Below are 20,000 nucleotides of genomic sequence, written 5' to 3' on the forward strand. Positions count from 1 at the left end.
CGGTCTAGAAAAGGTTCCTCTAAATCACGAAAACTTTTCCCCAGGAATTCGAAAATAATTGCCGTTTTGTCCAGTTCCCTGTTAAAATGTGAAAAATATGAGTGGATACGAGCTTTCATAATTGCTTCATGTAAGATTGAGCTGAGAACCAGAGTTGTAATCATCGCGTATGCCATTAAATCATTGAATATTCGAACTTTACTATAGCTATCATATTCAAGTTCGGGATAAAAAAACCGTTTCCATGTTCGAGACGACAATTATTAAGTGAAGCACCACCATCTAATGGAAGAGTATCCATTTTATAAGGTGTTGTTTCTTCATGCCATGATTCATTTGCATTTCTATAACTTTTTTAAAGATATACAAATACAAATTTTACATTATCAATGCTTGCTGAAAATTTCCCTGAGGTATTTCCACTTTGATTCTTTCATGAATGATCTCACAAAACTTGAATACAGACTGTCTTTTGGAATCATTTTTGGCAACCATAGTTCAAATTTGTCTATAATAACTCTTCCGGCGTCAGTACCGTTATCCATATGAATCAGCTCATTGTCTTCATTTAAAGTGATGTTCAATTGAAGCTGCATAGGAACCAACGTTTAACTTTCTAATTCCTCAAAAAAGCTGTAACGATTGAGTGGTATTATGACATTGATATGTTTTGCGCCTCCTGTTCCATCATTATTGGTTGCTTGAGAAAGAAGACGGTGAGCTTCGAAACCCAAATTGTTAGCAGCTGTTGTATTATTAGTGTCCAAATACCGTAAGCTATTTTTACCAACTGACGTACTGTAATCATCAGAATACTCTGATAGATTTTTGACAAATGTAACATTGTGTAAATTAAAAGTATCATAAACAATTTTACCGGCAGATTTGATCATAAGATGCTTGATAAGACTATGAGAGCCATTGATAACAGTTATTCTATCTGATTGCATCAGCCAATTTTTGAAGCTCAAAACGAACGTCAAAATAACCATTATACCAATCGAAAAATGAACTACGATTATTAATCGTTAATTTGTATCCATTCTTTTCTTGATGCTGATTATTGCCAGGAGCTCTAACGACATTATCTAATGGAAAACGGACATACTCGTTTCGTTGTAAATATTCACTCGTTCTAAAAGCCATTATATTATTACATTACATAATTATATCAAAGAATTTTAACGTCTTCTTTTTATACCACTGCCAGATATCAAACGATTTAAACCGATATTAGTGCTTTCTTGTTGTTGTCTCATAGGTTTAATTGGCATCATTTTTGTTGTTTTGCTGAACCTTTTCTCATTTTAGAAAGCTGTTTCATGATTAAATCACCAGATTTTTCAGCAACTTTTTTACCTATTTTATCATTACGTGCGTGAAGAGAAGAAACTCAATCCTGTCAAATATGTGCAATATTGCAACAAACTAAATTTCAGGATCAAACCGTTTCCATGAAGAACCCTTTTCTTGAATAATGAAGCACAAAATATTCGACAAGCTTTCTTTCAAATAATTCTTGGCATTTACATTTCCAATTATTTTTTTACCTGAAGACTGTGCAGAGTTGATCACAGATCCACATAAGGTGTTCGATTCCTTCAATCGTTCTCTGTCTTTGTTGAACCCATAAGTTACCAGAGATTTTTTATTTGGTTTCAGTGCTCTACATAACAGCACACTTGGTTAAATATTATTTTAGAAATACAGCTCACTTTGATTTCTGCTCGACGGGCGATAGATTGTTGTCGAAGTCCATTACTCGTCGCTTTTACGATTCCAGGTATTTGTTTTTTCACCGCCTGCCTGGTTTATCCAACTGACTTTCCATTATTGAGCTTCATAAGGGTATATTTTATTCAAAGATCCACTAAAACGCCATTCGCGTTACATGACTTTCGACGCCATTGCAGGCTAAGTTAATGATTCTCCTGTGTCCACCAGAGAAATCTACGCATTTCCACTACCCTCTCGATCCTAAGAAAATACGCGCAGAGGGCTCTATGCACAAAGACACCACTTACCAGGGGAGTGACAGGCAAGACTTTTACCGACACGGAAAATAAAAAAAATAATAATAATCTACCCATTTTCCGACTGGGATTGCCGTACGGCAACCCAGTAAAAACTGAATTCTGCCTCCCACCCACAATCTTGGACAAAACTCGTTGGGAAATGTGACACACCACTATAAAATGGTCATTCCCTCGTTTGTCTGTGTGATAAAAGATTAACTTCTCCCCCTCCCCCTAATCCTATGTTGGTTAAGAACGGCCAAAGGCTTGCACGGTATTTTTCACCAGATTAGCAACATTGGTATGGGGTAGAGTGGGGATAAATTGAGAGTGCATGTCAAGGGTTTTTACGCCAGAATTTTTTTCCGAACGTTTTGTCCGAGATTGCAGGTGTTTCAGATTTTTGCTTTCAAATATTTACAGATATCTTCACCGATCATGGCCTTCCACAAAAGAAAGCACGAGAAGAAGAGAAAGAGTGTAAGCAACATGCAGGTAAAGTCATGTAAACCGAAGCAAGTTTTATCTTTCTAAATTTAACTGACAGAACAGCTCTTTGCATTAAGGTTTTCTGGCAATGGTTAATGTAAATACTGCTTGTGCAGCCTTACGTCTGCCAAACAACGAAACCTATGTATCAGTTTAGGTGCTTGCTGTCTAGCTATAAGAATGCCCAAAAGAGTCAATCAAATGGTTCGCTACTGATAAGAGTTGTTGATCCAGAACTGATGAGATTATTATTCAAACAAGCTCGTATAGGGACGATATCCGTTTACAAACATTGCTTTTGTCATTCAAATTTTCCAACTAAAGGAACAAAAGACCTTTTGTTTCCAAAGCCAATGGGGCTCTGGTTGACACATTAATGACAAAGCGTGACGTCAACGATGTCTTCCCTATTGTGTATGCCGTTTATCATTTATGCAAATACAAACTTACTGTAAAGTCATGTATGGTTTGTTGTATGTGATTTTTATAGATGTTTCTACCAAGGAACAAACTCAGCTTCTATTTACAAGTGACAGCTTCCCATCTTCTTCTGTGGCTTCGCATCGAACAGAAGGTAGATATAACCCTACGGCAATTTGACCATGCTGGAAACCGACGCGAAACAAAAAACTCATTCACTCGTAAAAATCTGTCTAGCAAAAATGGATTTCTTTTATATATCAGCTTTTTTGCTCTGCCCAGCGTGGTTTTAAAGTGAATTTATTCCTATAATATAATCGTCACTCCTTTTCAATTTAAAAATATTATTCCTACAATATTGCGTTAATTTTATGTCAACTCGTGTTCGTTTTAGTTCTTACCACTAAAAACTGTGACACGCAAGCTTAAGACTCATCCACGCCAAAAGAAATTATTTTGTCAGGGTAATTTTTTGTACGCAAAACAAGCGTTTTCTTTATGTGGATAAAACAAGGATACATTTGGAAACTGTTCTTGTTTGTATACCAAAAATGACTTTAAAAGTGGCGATACATAGAAAAATCAGCCAAGAGGGCTTGCAAACCAGTGAAACCTCTTAATTCATTCACGAGATCAAAGATCGTATTAGCTTGGAAATAAGCAAATATATTTAAATCGACGGACCTCTAAATTCACCATATTTTTTTGCTGTTTGTTTGTTTTGCAGCTAGTTCTTCGTGTCAAAGTCGTATCATAGAATGGATAAGACTAATTTACCAAAAGCGTGAAGGGGTGATTTTGCCAGTTCCTTGGTGTGAAGAGTTCAGCTTCCAACTAGAGGATATTTTTACCAGACTTAGGATAGTCGCAAAAGAAAAGACAAATGAAACGGTGACAAAAAAAATCACCAATATGACAAGTATTTTTACATCACACGAAGATTGCCAACATCCACGGTTTGTCCTGATTGAGGGTAAACCCGGCGTGGGAAAGACGACCTACTGCCAAAAGCTGGCATATGATTGGGCAACTAAACAAGACCGCGAATGGGACGAGTCTTTCCCAAGAGTAGAGGTGCTCCTGCTCCTCAGATGTCGTCAAATTAAATATAGCATCTGGGAAGCTATTGACAATCAAATTCTGCTGGAAGAAATTGACCCAGAGTTGAAAGAAACGTTTTTCCGTTTCGTGCGAGAAAACCCTTCTAAAGTCCTGTTAGTGCTCGATGGATTCAATGAAGCAGACCCCCAAAACCTGGCTGTTTATCTTAGTCTTATTCAGAGAAAACAGCTCCCTGGTTGTCACATTGTTCTTACTTCTCGTCACGAAGCAGAAAATAAAGTAAGACCTTACTCGGACACACTGTTGGAGATTGTGGGATTCAGCCAAAGTGATGCGAAGTGTTTTATAAGGAAGTATTTTCGACACGAAGAACAAATGGCAGAGAAGCTGATAAATGTACTGTGGCGTCCGTATGATGATGATGATGATGACGATGATGATCCGCATATTAAAAGGAATTTAAAAGAACTGACAAAAAACCCTTTAAATACACTTCTGCTTTGTGTGCTTTTCGAAGATTTTAGTGGCATTCTACCAAACAACAGAACACAGCTGTACGTAGAGATTGTTCTCTTCGTTTTGAGACGATACGAAATGAAGAACCACTTACCAAGTAGTGGTAAAGACCTTCTAATAGTTTACAAGAAGGAACTGATGACCCTAGGAAGAATGGCGCAAGAATCTCTTTTTAAAGGAGAGCAGCATTTCGAAGACGTCGAAGGGAATTTCAAGGAAAGTCTGTTCATTAAATTTGGCTTTCTCTCGATCCAGGCTGGCGGTAGCAAGAGAACTCCTGGTTTCCGTTATAGCTTCTTTCACAAGAGTTTTCAAGAATTCTTTTCCGGTCTACATCTTGCGTTTTCCATCCTTGATGGAGCAATTGACATGAGGTCAGTTCTGACCGACGAAAGATATTTTCATCAACTAAATCAAGTTTTCATGTTCATGAGTGGAATCATAGCATCGCAATCCGAAGAAACGGCAGTGTCGATTGTAACTAGTGTTGCCTCACTTGCAAGTGTGACAGGCCGCAGATCTCCGACTGACCCGAACTCGTACTTGAAGTTGGCTTTGGACCTCATAGAGGAATGTAAAACTTGCTCAGAAAACCTTTATACTAAGTTAGTTTATGCCTTTGGTAAGAGTCTTGATTTGACTGAAATTCGAACTGACTTGGTATCGCGTACTCGGATTGCTACCTTTTCCCAGGTCCTCACAGTTAACACCTCTCTTACTACTTTGCATTTGTCTCACAACTCCATTGGTGCTGAGGGTGCTACTTCACTTTCCCAGGCCCTCGCAGTAAACACCTCTCTCACTACTTTGAATTTGTCTGGAAACTCCATTGATGCTGAAGGTGCTACTTCACTTTCCCAGGCTCTCGCAATAAACACCTCCCTCACTACCTTGACTTTGTTTGGCAACTCCATTGGTGCTGAGGGTGCTACTTCACTTGCCCGAGCCCTCGCAGTAAACACCTCCCTCACTACTTTGAATTTGTCTGACAACTCCATTGGTGATGAGGGTGCTGCTTCACTTTCCCAAGCCCTCGCAGTAAACACCTCCCTCACTACTTTGCATTTGTATGGCACCTCCATTAGTGCAGAGGGTGCTACTTCACTTTCCCAGGCCCTCGCAGTAAACACCTCCCTTACTACTTTGAATTTGTCTGACAACTTCCTTGGTGATGAGGGTGCTGCTTCACTTTCCCAAGCCCTCGCAGTAAACACCTCCCTCACTACTTTGCATTTGTATGGCACCTCCATTAGTGCAGAGGGTGCTACTTCACTTTCCCAGGCCCTCGCAGTAAACACCTCCCTTACTACTTTGAATTTGTCTGTAAACTCCATTGGTGCTGAGGGTGCTACTTCACTTTCCCAGGCCCTCGCAGTAAACACCTCCCTTACTACTTTGGATTTGTCTGGCAACTCCATCATAGGTGCTGAGGGTGCTACTTCACTTTCCCAGGCCCTTACAGTAAACACCTCCCTCACTACTTTGAATTTTTATGAAAACTCCATTGGTGATGAGGGTGCTACTTCACTTTCCCAAGCCCTCGCAGTAAACACCTCCGTTACTACTTTGGATTTGTCTTACAACTCCATTGGTGATGAGGGTGCTACTTCACTTTCCTGGGGCCTCGCAGTGAACACCTCCCTTTCTACTTTGTATTTGTCTTACAACTCCATTGGTGATAAGGGATCTACTTCACTTTCCCTTGCCCTTTCAGTTAATACCTCCCTTTCTACCTTGCTTTTGTCTTACAACTCCATTGGTGATGAGGGTGCTACTTCACTTTCCCGGGGCCTCGCAGTAAACACCTCCCTTAGTTCATTGTATTTGTCTTACAACTCCATTGGTGCTCCTCCACTTAGTTTAGACTCTCGCATTGAACTTGATCAGTGATGGGCGTGATCTTCTTCTAAAGTTTTCATTATTCACGTCGACGCCGACGAAACTTAATTCTGTGGTCAGCCCGCCATTACTCACGTCTAAAGCTGACCGATTGGACATCAAAGGGTTGAATCTAGGGGTAAGTGACGTCATTTACTCGCTAGTTTAAAATTTCAGTGTGTAAATGCAGCTTATTACATGTGCAAAACACGATGTTAAAAGTCGGAAAGCCCGAAACTACGGTGGCCTGATTGCTCACATCAAATTCAAATCGCTCACATCACATTTCAAATCGCTCACATCAAATTCAAATCGCTCACACCAAATTTCAAATATCAATGAACACTATCCTCAGTTTTCACTCGGTCTTTCACTTTACCGCCATTTTGTGCGATCGTTCTTGTCAGTGTATGTGTACTGTCTAGTTCACGGATCAGAAATATCCTCAGTAATTGTGGGAGCGACGTTGAAAACTGCAAATTTTCCAGAACCTGTGGCACAGGTAAGAGAAATGTTGTTAGGCCTTCGGCCTACGGCCTCAGCTGGCTGCAATATTTCTCATAATGCCATGTGCCTCAGTAATTATCCATTAAACATACACTGACAAGAACGATCGCACAAAATGGCGGTAAAGTAAAAGACCGAGTGAAAACTTAGGATAGTGTTCATTGACTTAGCCGCTGACCAGTGAGAGCCTTGTATTTGATGTAAGCGATTTGAATCTGATGTTAGCGATTTGAATTTGATGAGAGTAATTTGAATTTGATGTGACAGTTGCAGGCCACCGTACGAAACTCCCCTGCCGCATATTAATGTAACCGCGTACACACGCATTGTGACTTGTGAGTCTTTGACTTCATTTTCTCCTCGAATCAGCTCTCTCTCAAGATATTAAAGTTGGTAATAGCAGACCATTAAATAGTAAAATGTCAGTTAAAATAAAACAAGTGTCATTTTTAAATCAATGCTTAATACTTGGGTCACTAAATCCAAAGAAAAAGAAGAATTGATTTTTAGGTCATAGTACCTCTTTAATTAAGGTATTTTACATAAAATGGAAGGGAAGATGTGCTACTCAGGTCAATTTCACAAAGAACTCGTGCCGATGAAATGAAATGCTCACCAATTTCGTTACACCCCATTCTTCGTCTCTTTATTTTCAATAGACCAAATCGGCTAACTCAGTGTTGTGTCCAATGGACCTCTTGAGCTTGAACGTTTTGTTTTCTCATTTGAGACCACGTGATGTTATTCTAGGGAACCGTTTCTTTCAAATGTCCTATGCACGTGCATATGTGTGCATAACGTATGAAAAAAACAAAACTTTTCGCTTGGGAACATCATGTGGTCTGAAATGGGAAGCTAAAGAGGTTCATTGAGATCCGTTGAGAATAAATTTTTTTGTTCCAAGTATTTCCATATCTTTTAAATGTGAATGCTACATTATTATGGAAATGCTATAACCCCGAGAGAGTTGAATTGGATTCACGACGGCCTCATTTGACTACAACTACCAGAATTCAGTTAGTTTTTCTTTTCTTATCTAAATTTTGTATTTCCAGTGGGGCAAAAATAAAACAATAGCTCTTATTAGCACGAGACAAGCAAAGCCTGACGGTTCTGGTACTTGTAGTCAAATGGCGTCATCATGCAAATGTCCTATTGACAAGTGAATAAGGTCTATTATGTGGGCGACCATTTTATTACTGTGTGTGCCCGTGGTGTCGTTTACTCGTGTTGTTGAGGCACTTTACAGAAGCTTGTTCATACAAATTAAGAATTATCTGTGCATGAAGGCTATTTACAAGTTACTATGATATCTAAATCAGTTCTGAACAATTGTTTATTGGACTGCCTTTTTTGGTGAGAACTCTAATTTTCTTTGAAGCACAGTGCTCCTGAATTTTTGAGAGCAGGGTAACAAATAAATTTTAGTTGAAATTATTATGCTAGCTTCAATTCGGTGCTTTAATTTATGTATCAAGTGAACAACACATTAAGGGTGCGTTCGATTGGGAAATCCGGATTTAGATCTTAAAATCTGGATCTTCGGATTTCCAATCGAACACAAAATCTGACAACGGATTTTGTCGCAGATTCACTAATTGGAAATCCATGTCGGGTAAGGATTTCAATTAACAAAATCCGTCGCGAAATCCGTTTTCGGATTTTGTGTTCGATTGGAAATCCGAAGATCCAGATTTCCCAATCGAACGCACCCAATTTTTTATTAATGTTGCTTATGCTGCAAAAAATGCTGCGGCTTTTCACATTCAGGTTCAGTAATCTGACAAGATTCTTGTAAAATAAATTTATTTACGTGTTGATAACAAATTAATTATAGTAGAAACTATTCTTTTTAATTCAGTGCTTTAATTGATGTATCAGTAACACTTAATTGAAATTTAAAAAACGATCTCTGGCTAAAATGATTAAAAGGTACGAGCTTTCGACTGCCCGAACTGCAGTCTTTGACGGGTAAAATGGATGATAAGAAAGCGATGAGAAAATTTGAATAAAAAGCGTGAATTGCGAAATAAATGGTTATGAATGTTTGTTAAAAAGAATGTTGTATTGCCCAGGTAACGGGCAAGAATTGTTATCTGCATTAGATGTCACTGTGGTATGCCACGCTACCAATGTTTTTCTGGTTCTAAAAGTGCGTTTGTCAATAATTGACGCGTTTTCGAAATCAATGGCGTGGTTGTCACATTCAGGTTCAACAAATCTGGCATCATCCTTGTAAAATAAATTTATATAAGTGTTCGCTGAAATGATTCTTTACTGTATATACGCTATATTCATTTAGTATATACTAAAACAGAGGAAAGCGTTAAACTCGCGCGGTGATTGGCTACTCAAACTCAGGATATCCTTTGCTATTCACCTCCGAGCCATTCGCGCGCAATTTGCTCCCGAGAATGTTGGACTCTTTGTGCAAATAATTGAATTAAGGTCATCTTTTTGTGCTATATTATCTTGCTGTTTTAGTATTTACGAAAACAACCATTCACCTCATTGGCGGTGGCTAGTGGTGGATACAATTTTCAAAGCTTTTTAGCAACGAAGTTTGTTGATAACTTTGCTTTGTGTAAATACTTTGTTTTGTTTACGAATTAAATAAATTTGACAATAGAGTTTGATCGGTTTATTCTGCTTATCGTGAAGAGTGAATTTAAGAGAGTGCTGATATGCTCTTTAACCTGAGGATTACCATAGCAACCTCTTTCTGCCCGACTTCAGGCTCATTCTTTCTTTTACCGTGAGGTACCGAAACGTTCATCTTCGGAAATTCACGGTCAAGTTGTTAGGGAAAGTGGAACCTTTTATAAGACGAAAAAGAAAACTTTTTGTTGTCTTCTCTTATTTCCTTTGTTAACCCTTTCATTTGCAAGATCGAAACGTTCATTCTCCTAACTAGTGCTACAGATTTCTTTTTTTTGGGTAGTCATGAGAATTTGGTGTTACATCAAAATCACGCCTTTTAAGCTGATAATTATCTTCCCTTTCAATACCCGTTTGACAGACATTTTAGTGAGATTATGAGAAGTTACTCGCGTATCACTTCTGGGAGTAGAGTCAGACTCAACCGTTACCCCACGATTTACCCCTTGGTCTTCTTGTATGAATGTATCTTTGAAGTGCGGGTAATAGACGAAAGAGAGAGGTGATTCTTACACTTATCTGAACAATTTTAAGCAATTGTCTCCTTATAGAAACCTGAAAAATTCAGGTGGTTCTCAACTTCGTGGTTTCATAGCTCTTGGTAGAGCATTGTACCGGCATCGCAGAGGGTCATGGTTTCAGATCCCGTTGGAGCCACCTGAACTAAAAGAGGCAGTCGCTTGAATTGTCCAATCAAGTGCGAGGATCACTTTTCTCTTTCGTTTATCGTATCTCTTGGTAAATGGAAATCCTTTGCATGGTGGCTTTGAATCTTCCCTCTCAAGAACCTTTCCCCTGCTTGATGCAATTCTACGTGTCTTTACATGGAGCCTGTAGTCAGGGTCCCTGTTTCTCGAATATACCAAAATGCCATTTGTGAAACGACCATGTGCTTACTTGGAAAAGCTAATTTGTCACATTGTCCTTAGACCAGGAAAAAAAGCACCCGCACTTCCATGCCCTAAGACGTATTCCTTTTCAAGATAGAGTGATACATGGCAGCCGAAATTTGGGACTTTCGACAAACGGGTCCCTACATGTTCACTGGTGTGTCGGTTCTCTGCAAGACTCGAATAACATTTTGCTCTTAACAAACGTCTGGGCATTCGTGAGGGGCATTCGTCGTATCTTATTCCGTCAAACAAGGTCGCCTGAGCCGTAGCTATCTCGGAGAAGCTATGATCTCATTTACCTCAACCATAAGAGATGAATTTAGGAAATTTCTTAAGCCGTTTGTTTCAGGCGTTAAAGCTTAATTATGGCCTGCATAGTATTAAGTCTGGAGCCGCATCAAACCCTGGATATAGATATCTTAGTGATGGTTTACTTGACAGACGCGCGGGCTCGAAGAGTTTGGCATCCAAATGTAGATATATCAAGTATGAAATGTTGGATTTGCTTCATTGTTTGGTTACTTAATTTTTTCTTCTTTCGCTGTGGGAGAAGAGTGCGTGCCTCGGCCCCAGTCCAGATTTCCTCCTACGAGGGGTTTTTTCTGACTTCCGTGGCACCTCTCCGTATTTTGGTTTTTTGGGATGGATCATACGTAATGTATGATGTTGCTATTCATCTCCGTTTTTTGACATTAAAGATTATTTTGTGTTATAGTAAGAATTTTGTTATGGTTTTGTTATTGTATTAGCTTTTGAAGGTATGTTAACAGTCGCTTACCGATCATTATACGTCAAACGTCAGCGCAATCGATCTTCTTTTCTAGCAAACTGGTCGGTCGGAGGAACCACGTGATCTTCTGCATGATCGATTTAATTGAGCTTGATAAATGTTACAGCAAATCAATTTCTTTTCGCAGGTTACCCAGGCTGTTCATTTTATCCTCACTGAATTGTTTATTTCTTTAAAAAAAAAAAAAGAAAGGTAGGAAGTGCGATTTGAAATTGGACATTAATGGGTACGGCGCGTAACCTACAGATTAATTAATGAATGATTCTATAGCAGATTATGCACTCATCTAAATATTAGACTGTGACCTCGTTATTCCGTATATGGTATAAACCCCGTCCTTTAATTGTTTAACAACGAATCAAACTGAAACAAACACATTCGGGATGATAAACGGGTATCTAAACACGGAAAAGATTTAGAGGAAAAGATTTTCGGTTGCCACGAAGGCAAAACGGCAGGCTGGACCTTAAAACCCCTTGACTCCCAGGATTGATCAGTATGTAAATTCACCTCTCAATTTCAATACACTGTCAGATAGACAAGTACGGAGAATGAAGATTTTTATCAGCTGGAGGGTTCATTTCAGTTCAGGCGAGCCACAGTCATTACCGACTATGCCAAGGAAGAAAAAAGCTAATCGTCATCATCAATAGGTGACGGGAGATTCCATCGTTCTTTTGAGTCTTTCTAGATTTGCTCTGATGTTACGCTGGAGGCTCGAACGCCACGGCGATTGAGTGCAGACGTCCATGTAGTATTGTCAATTCCAAAATCCCTCAGCAGATCCCAGTGCATCCTTATATCTAAGGCGAGGTCGGCAAATTGGTCTTGCACCGTTTTGAAGAAAACACTGTGCAGAATGCGGTGAGGTCCATTGAATTTTAAAAGGGATGACAAAGGGCTGGAACGGGTAATTTGAAAAAGTTCTTCATTTGGCATTTTATCTTTCCATGACACACCAAGTATTGCCCACAGTGATTTTGTATGAAAATCACTGAGTCGTTCTTCTTGGTGCCACCAAGGTTTCAGGAGGAAGAGCCATACAAAAAAAATGCTCCGAACACATGATTCATACTCTTACTTTAGTCTTGATGGTAAAGTGCCTATTTCTTCTGTTTACCAAAGACATTGGAAGCTTTGCCTAGTCTTGTAGACAATTCTTTATCAAGGCAGAGATTAGAAGTTATGTCTGAACCTTAGTAAGTAAAGGAATCGACATTTATGTCGCGCATTGTATTATTGATAAAAAAGTTCTGGCCTTCAACTAGAGATGAGACAACTGTCTTCTTGAGACTGATCGCCAGACCAAAATTCTGGCATGCAGTAGAGAACATATTCAGAAGCTCTTCAGTTAGAGATGAGACAACTGTCTTCTTGAGACTGATCGCTAGACCAAAATTCTGGCATGCAGTAGAGAACATATTCAGAAGCTCTTGTAGCGGGTGGGGGAGCTGAGGGTGCACACAGAGCAGCAGCATCTGCATAAAGAAAATCACGGGCAACAAGCTCTTGGACTCTTTTTTTTTTGCTTTGAATCTTGATAGCGTGAAGAAATTTCTATCATCACGAGTGAGCAAAGGTATTCGAACATGATTAGGAACATTTTGGTACGCTGTTCTGAGGACATAGGCAAAATAGATGCCAAAGAGAGTAGGGGCTAATACGCCACCCTATTTGACACCTCTATTGATGGGAAGGAAAAGAGTCAGCTCTATCACCATCATACTGGAACTTGCCTTTCATTCCATGGTGGAAGGACTTTACAATACAAAGGAGATTTACATCGGGGGACAGCCGGATTTCTTGATAACCGTAAACAGGGATCTTCTGTTAACCAGATCAAACGCCTTAGGATCAATACATTAAGGCAGCTTAAGGGCCCACTGACGTATTTTTTGGGGTGCGTTGCTAAGGATGTAATGGTTAGTAATTTGAGAGAATTTGGCATTATTTTGGTCAGTTTCCAACTTTTGTAAGCCAATGATCCTAAATATGATCAGCAATAAAAGCAAGGTGACACACGCTAACACCAACCCGGTGTGGCCAACACATCACGCATGCGCACAACCATTTCACCCGGTCAATTAGCAGCCATGGACTGGGTTGGTGTTAGCGTGTGTCACCTTGCTTTTATTGCTAAATATGATGTCATCATACCACGCCCATGGTCACGTGACCAATAAAAGAAAACTCTAAATTTGTCTCCGTGCTACGCAATTTGGGTATTTAATCGATGGTTTGATAATTTGTATTCGTTTTTGCATCCAGCCAAGCATGGTTTTCTTTTTATTTTGAAAAATGTTCTTTTTAAAGACATAAACGATACTGAAATAGCCATAACTTTTTCAAAAAAGATGATTTTTAAAAATCAATGCTCTATATTCTGTATTTGGGGGTGAATAGTGCCATGTAACAAATAATTAATTCAATTTAAAACCGCCGAAAATTTAGCTTTTTTCTCAAACCGGAAGTCAGTTCGTTTACGCATGCGCAGTTGATCTGAGAACGAGCGCGAGGAAGGGCGAGGAAAAACCTTCGATGGAAAGAACAGTTTGTGCGGTGACTTTTGCTTGTGAGTGGGTTTTCTTGTCAGCTCATGATATGATGACGTCAGTTACCGGAAGTAACATTTCACTTCCATAGCAACGCACGAAAAATCCGTCTGTGGGCCCTTAAAGAGGTCGTTGTTGTTGCTCATGAGACTTTTCCATCATCTCTTTAGAAAGCAATCCATAACAACAAGGTCAGCCTTGCTAGTACCATAAATCGAGAGTCTATAAATCAATTTAGAGAGCAAAACTGTTTAAAAAGAAGGTCAACATAAAATTCAAAAGAATATTTAACCTTGAACGAGGCCAAAAGAGCCAATTTGCAATTAAACAAAAGAATACTAAAATGGCGGTCATTTTGGAATAAGGTGTAAATCATGTTGCTCTTTGCTAAAGAAGCAAGTATGACTTAAGTTTTAATGATTTCACCGGGATATATCTTAGTTTTAGCTTGGCTACCTTACCAGCAGGATCTCTCTTCGAGGGACGAGCGAGCCGGCACGCCTCCCTTAGATTTTCGAATAGCGCATCCAAATTTTAGACGCCAAATTCTGAATGGCTGAAATGTTGTTATTGGTGATGTCATCATTGACTAGCTTCCGGTAGATGACGCAACGAAGAGATGAGGTGCTTAGAAATCGTAAAATGTTGCAATCTTTCATAACTTCAAATGTCGAGCAACGCGATGCAATAGCTTCTCTACGCAAAGGAAATTACGTTCTAGCCGTATTACCCACAGGATTCAGTAAAAGTCTGATTTTTCAACTGTTTGTCCTTGCAGCCAAAATGGAACGAGAGCGGTGTTAGTTGTTTGTCCGTTACAAAGCATTATCGCTGACCAACGACTCTCATCTTATCCTTAAACGTTCCAAAAGGCAAGCTACAAATGCACAATATTTCTCTTAGCTTATTCCAAACTTTAACCCAGATCCTAACTTTAATGCAGTTTATAAAGTAACCAGTTCGTAATGCCTCCTGGGTGAATTTGAAATGCCGAAAAAAATATTTACCTTCCTTAGATTTTCTTCCTTAAATTTTCTTAATTAAACCGTATTTGCTGAAATTCCTAGTTTTTCTGTGCCGTAAACTCTCTTTCTTTCAATAATTTATCATTAAACAGTCTGTATTTCTACAAAACATTCATTTTTTGAAAGTAGTAAGGGAGCACGAGCGCCTGACGTTAATGGAAGGCCACAAATGTTGTGGAGGTGTCACAAAAGAAAAAAACAAGGCCTCTTTCGGGCAGGTACTGGCCTGTATTGTACGCAAGTTGTTACGTATTTTAAGGTTAGCGCGGGTAGTGTGTCTTTTTTGTCTTTTTTGTTCGCGGGTCCTGTCTCGTGTAACTCTAGTTTTGCGCTCGCTTTGCGATTGAGCACCCTTGCGTAAATAAACAAAAAAAAAAATAATAATAATCAGTTGTTGACATGTTTTCTTAAATGTTTTAAAATGCCTTTTTAGTAAATGGATAACGTCTTTTCTGCTGAATAAACCTGCACAATAAGGCTGCCTCTTAATCTTGCTACATCAACTCTGTAATCAAACTCAGGCGACCTGTTGATTTTGTAGCATCTGGCTGGGAAAGCGTTTTCGTTGAGCAAGCCCGGTTTGTCTGACCAAGACGGTCTCTGTCTCAGCGGTCCTAAGATCCCACTGAACTCCAGTCTTGGTTCAAAGCAATTCATTTGGTGAAGTAACCCATGGTTTTGCGCAGCCAGTGATGGAAAAATGCTAGTCCTAACAGCGCGCCTGCTGAAACAAGGACATAGGAGATAATGATAATACAGGGATCAGACACACGTCGCTGGCTTCCGTCTTTCGCTATAGCGACGCTGTTGGTAGTCATGGCAACTAGAAAGGTGAAAAGCCACAGAATGGGAAAAAGTTTGTGTTCTGGGAGTCGATAACATAAATGTTTTGGTAAAATTATTAAATTACTTCTGAGACGCTGAAACAAATTCCAGAAATGATTGGAGATGACATCAAAAGTTAACTAAGGCAACGACGGCGATTAGGAAATCTTTACAAAAATTAATAGAAGTTCGCATTTGTAGTATCATGAAACAATAGGAAAATCTACCATTTTAATTTAAGCAAGAAAAAAAATCTTCAGATTTCCACGCTAACCTACGACGTTCCGATTACTAGTTATCAGTACCACTGAGCTACTGGAGACTCTTTGGAACTCTGCAGGCGATTAAACTAGACTTATGTGACGATTGTCCCACCATACTGCTAGTATCTAGTTCAACGAAACTAAAAGACGTGGTTAGGGTAAATTCACACCTTTTCTTTTATTATCTTTTTTTCTGTGTTTGGTCTTTTTGGCGCAATAGGTACACCTAATCTGAAAGGCTCAGTGCTTAAATGTCAGTATATGATCAAAACTGAATACTAGTTTACAGGGATGCCCTTTCCCGCTGATGTCCCGCACACTGCTAAAACGGAAATATCCCAAGTGAGTAGTCTAACAATTACAACGAAGGATCATGTTGGTAACGAAATGGAGAGATATATACGACAGGAATCAAGTGAGGCCTTGCGCTAATGTAATTGTGATGGATGGTGGATTAAGAACCTTCGCCGATCAACAGCATAGGGAACTTATTTTTGTGCGTCACCCAAGGAAAGAGAAAATCTGATTTGATTTCTGTTATATATAGATATATCTATACACACACTGCTTAGAACAACACTCATTTACAGTTATGAACGGTTAATTTGTATGATTATTATAGAAATACCTTTTAACTTACAGTGCAAGCATTATCTACAGTGCTAAAATTACAATACAAACATAATTAACAACATTAACATCAATTACAATACTAACAATGCATTTCCATACTAATTACACCCTCATGATGAGCTCTGAAATAAATATCGTCGCCAGGCGTCAGAAGAGCATGTGAAGCCAATGTAACTTACATACTGATCTGTAATTTGCTTTTATTTTTTTTCCACTCCCACTTTGCTTTTTCGGAAAGCTTGGAAAGTTTCGAAATAGTAATTTTCTTTGTTTCTTGAAGCATTATAAATGTAGTTTTTTGCAATCAATAGACAAAGATTCAAACCGTGCTGTGTTAAAAGAGTTTGTAACGCCGTATATTACAATATGTCTTTAGGGCGAATATCAGTTGAATCATTGTTCTTAACATTTCAGCAACGAGGAAAACATTTCCTAAAGGTCATTTAGACAGAAACAGAAACACAAAGATGGTTTGCTTTTGCTAGCAAAGGTGACAACTATCAAGTTTGATGATTTTATCTCTGCAAAGAGTAGCATTGGGTCGCAGAATATGATCCACAATTTTAAATTGGAACATGGCAAGTCTTGCATCTTTAGGTGGTCACCTTGAATGGGGAAACTGTGGGTACCGATGCATTATAGACACGTTTGGACAGAGCTAGCCTTTTGAGGGGAAAAAAAAATATGACAGCTTCGCGCTCAAATATATAAAAGTTCTGGTACCGAGTACTCAGTACTCCTCCTTCCTTCAGTGCCCGCGCATACTTTTGATGTTTTAATTTGCAGCAACGACAATGAAATTGCTGCAACTTTTTAATTTGCAGCATGTCCCTTTGGGCCACCGTATCCACCTCACTCCATATACCGCTACCCATAACTGAAGACCTAAAAAACAAGGTTTTGCTATAGTGGAGTTAAAAAACTGTGGAACTCGCTTCTTGCTACACTTCGGGAATCTGGAACCTTTTTAATCTTTAATGGTAAAATTAATGAGCATCAGGAACTCTCTTGTGCGAACGCCTTCATCTGACCTTTGCTCGTCTCCTACTTTGGAGAAAGTCAAAATATTCTTTGTCAATGGAATTATTAGCTGGTAATTTATAGTAAGTATAAGAAATTTTAACAATCTGTAAATAATTGCACGTGAATAGTTTTATTACATTTATTCATTTTATTGTAACAATACGCCCCTTGCGGAAATCACTGAGCTTTTAGGTATAAGCTGACGGGGCAAGCGTGTATAACTCAATTGGCTTTGCTAGTGCTTATCCGATGGATAGTGATCTATCCGGTGGATAGTGTTATCCACCTTTTAATAAATAACCGAGGCCTGTTTGCAGAATGATCTTAAATTGTTCTCTCAGTATTAACTAATGAAATTCCCTGAAATAATGGTGACTGTATATGCGCAATAACACAGAAGAAAAATAGACGTAAATTGCAGATGTTTTCCGCTATAAAAGCGGTGGAACTTCTTATATTATATATATAAATATTTTTTGCCATGCTTACCAAGATTTGCACTGGCTCGAAAAATCCAAACAGTTTGAGGTAAATTATAACAGAGGTAACTAAAACTTGCCCTCGGCATTAAGCCGTTTTGTGATCCCGTTTGTGTGGAGTAACACTGGTGCCCAAAGCGGCTTAAAATAGCGGATGAACAGAAGTGGGAACTTTACTGTTTCTTTTGCAGTTTTCTTAGAATGAAAGATATATATGAAATACATCATACATTGCACTGCGGGTATGAAATCAAATGAAACCATGTTGTTTCGCAGTGCTGAGCGCAAAGTTCTATGGCGTCGAGGAGTCTGAAAAATTTTCAGGACTTCAACGGGATTTGAACGGGATTTTTCTTGGAATATTCCGCTGTTCTTGTTTTCTTGTCTTCACAGGAAGTACAGGAAATAGACTATCACCGTGAGAGATGGCATGATAGCTACCCTGATTCAGCAAACGACTTGGTTTATTTTTTTATCAAACAATTATTCCACGAGAGCGCGTTGGATATGAGATGATATATAGCCAACAAGCGCGAGTGGAAAAATTGTTTTATTTAACGCTCACAAATTATGGATAAATCTTCCCTTCTTTTTTTTTTGTAAATACAAGAAAACTGAGGCGTGCAGTTACTGATACTTGTAGAACATGGTATAATAGCTCATATACATGTACCATGATGGCTAAGCCAATAAAAACACTAGAAATGCATTATCCAATAATCCAGATTACAGCAATTACTGATATCTTAGAAATTTAGGCGCCATTTTACAACTGTTTTTTATTACCCTTAATAATACTGTTTTCACATCTCTTTTTGATCTTTGATCAGGTAAGTATCATGTTCACGTGGTTAGTGTCTTTCGCAGAGAATGATGGGGAATGATGACAGGTGCACATAACCAGGGGACTGCAACTCCAATACCAGGTCAATCTCGTACCAAAAAGCCCGAGGACTCTGGGTACGAGATTGACCAGGTCTACGTAACAGCATTTTCACAGATCAAACTATTTTTAGACGAGTTCTTAAATAAGATATGACTTGTATGAGTGACCATTCTCAATTCCATGGATAATCATTTCTCATTCAAGACTTGTGATTAGCTGAAAGGGTATGGTTTCTCTGGGAAATAGATCTAAAAATAACAAGGTCTGTATAAGCACCGTTCCACAAATACAATGGAGTTGTACACTCCCAGTCATGGGTTTCTGCGTGGAAATGATGATGAAGAGGGGAGGAAAGGATCGAGTGTCATTGATAAGGAAATTTCCCGCCACAAAATGGTTAATCCTATTACTTAATATGGTCTTTCCGATTCTCAATCATCCATCTGACCCCAGCAAGCTCCTTTGTCATCCACCCACTGACTGTGTTTCGTTTGGATCTTCAAGGTACTTCCGGATGATTTCATACCCAAAACTCCATTTGTGCCGGCTAGATTCTAGAATACCTGTTCTCTTAATCTGCCGGCCGACACAAGAATACAATAGCTTGGGGATATTCTACAATCGCTCCATTTTAAAGCTTGCGCAGAAGCAGGGGTGTTCGTGATTCTTCGTTGGACTCTGAGTATCTGAATGAAGGTTTGTGTCCTATATTTTATTTAATGAATAAACTAAGCACCAAACTGATGCAGCTTTGCAAATGATTCACCCTCAGTGCCGATTATCCGGCAGAAGTCACACGCTTTTTTTAGTTGCATAGGTAGCTGCGGTAGAGACTCGTACATCGTTTCCAAGTGTGCTAATATTGCAGCAAATAGTTTGCATTGGTTAGTTAACTTTACCGTCATTATGCATATGGTTGCAATATTATCTGATTGCTGAAAAAGGCTTCCGTTTAAATATATATCATCCTCAGCTCTAAAGTACTTTTGTCGGTGAAGGTAGATACGGCTTTACAATGAACATCTGTCAATCCCGCGGTATTGATATCCTCAGCTAGGGAAGAAATTGATAAATCACTTTTTGGGA

At 39.0% G+C, this 20,000-nt stretch overlaps 3 protein-coding genes across 3 annotated transcripts in view; all 3 read left to right on the forward strand.

Annotated features, from left to right (window-relative positions):
- Positions 1–3,823, forward strand: part of LOC138051590 (uncharacterized) — a 69,037-nt gene extending 65,214 nt beyond the window's left edge. Inside the window, exons 10-12 of the mRNA XM_068897827.1 lie at positions 2,439–2,510; positions 2,995–3,078; positions 3,656–3,823. Of these exons, the coding sequence (XP_068753928.1) occupies positions 2,439–2,510; positions 2,995–3,078; positions 3,656–3,681 (182 nt within the window). The 3' untranslated portion in view covers positions 3,682–3,823. The remainder of the gene's footprint in view (positions 1–2,438; positions 2,511–2,994; positions 3,079–3,655) is intronic.
- The window catches only part of LOC138053291 (uncharacterized), a 361,907-nt gene that overhangs the window by 301,132 nt on the left and 40,775 nt on the right, over positions 1–20,000 (forward strand). The window lies entirely within an intron of this gene.
- Positions 3,837–7,257, forward strand: LOC138050916 (protein NLRC3-like). The gene has a single exon (XM_068897166.1). The coding sequence runs from the start codon at positions 3,837–3,839 to the stop codon at positions 6,390–6,392; it is 2,556 nt and encodes an 851-aa protein (XP_068753267.1). The 3' UTR covers positions 6,393–7,257.

Source organism: Montipora capricornis, chromosome 6 (genome assembly GCF_036669925.1).
Source record: "Montipora capricornis isolate CH-2021 chromosome 6, ASM3666992v2, whole genome shotgun sequence".
In the NCBI taxonomy this organism is placed as follows: domain Eukaryota; kingdom Metazoa; phylum Cnidaria; class Anthozoa; order Scleractinia; family Acroporidae; genus Montipora; species Montipora capricornis.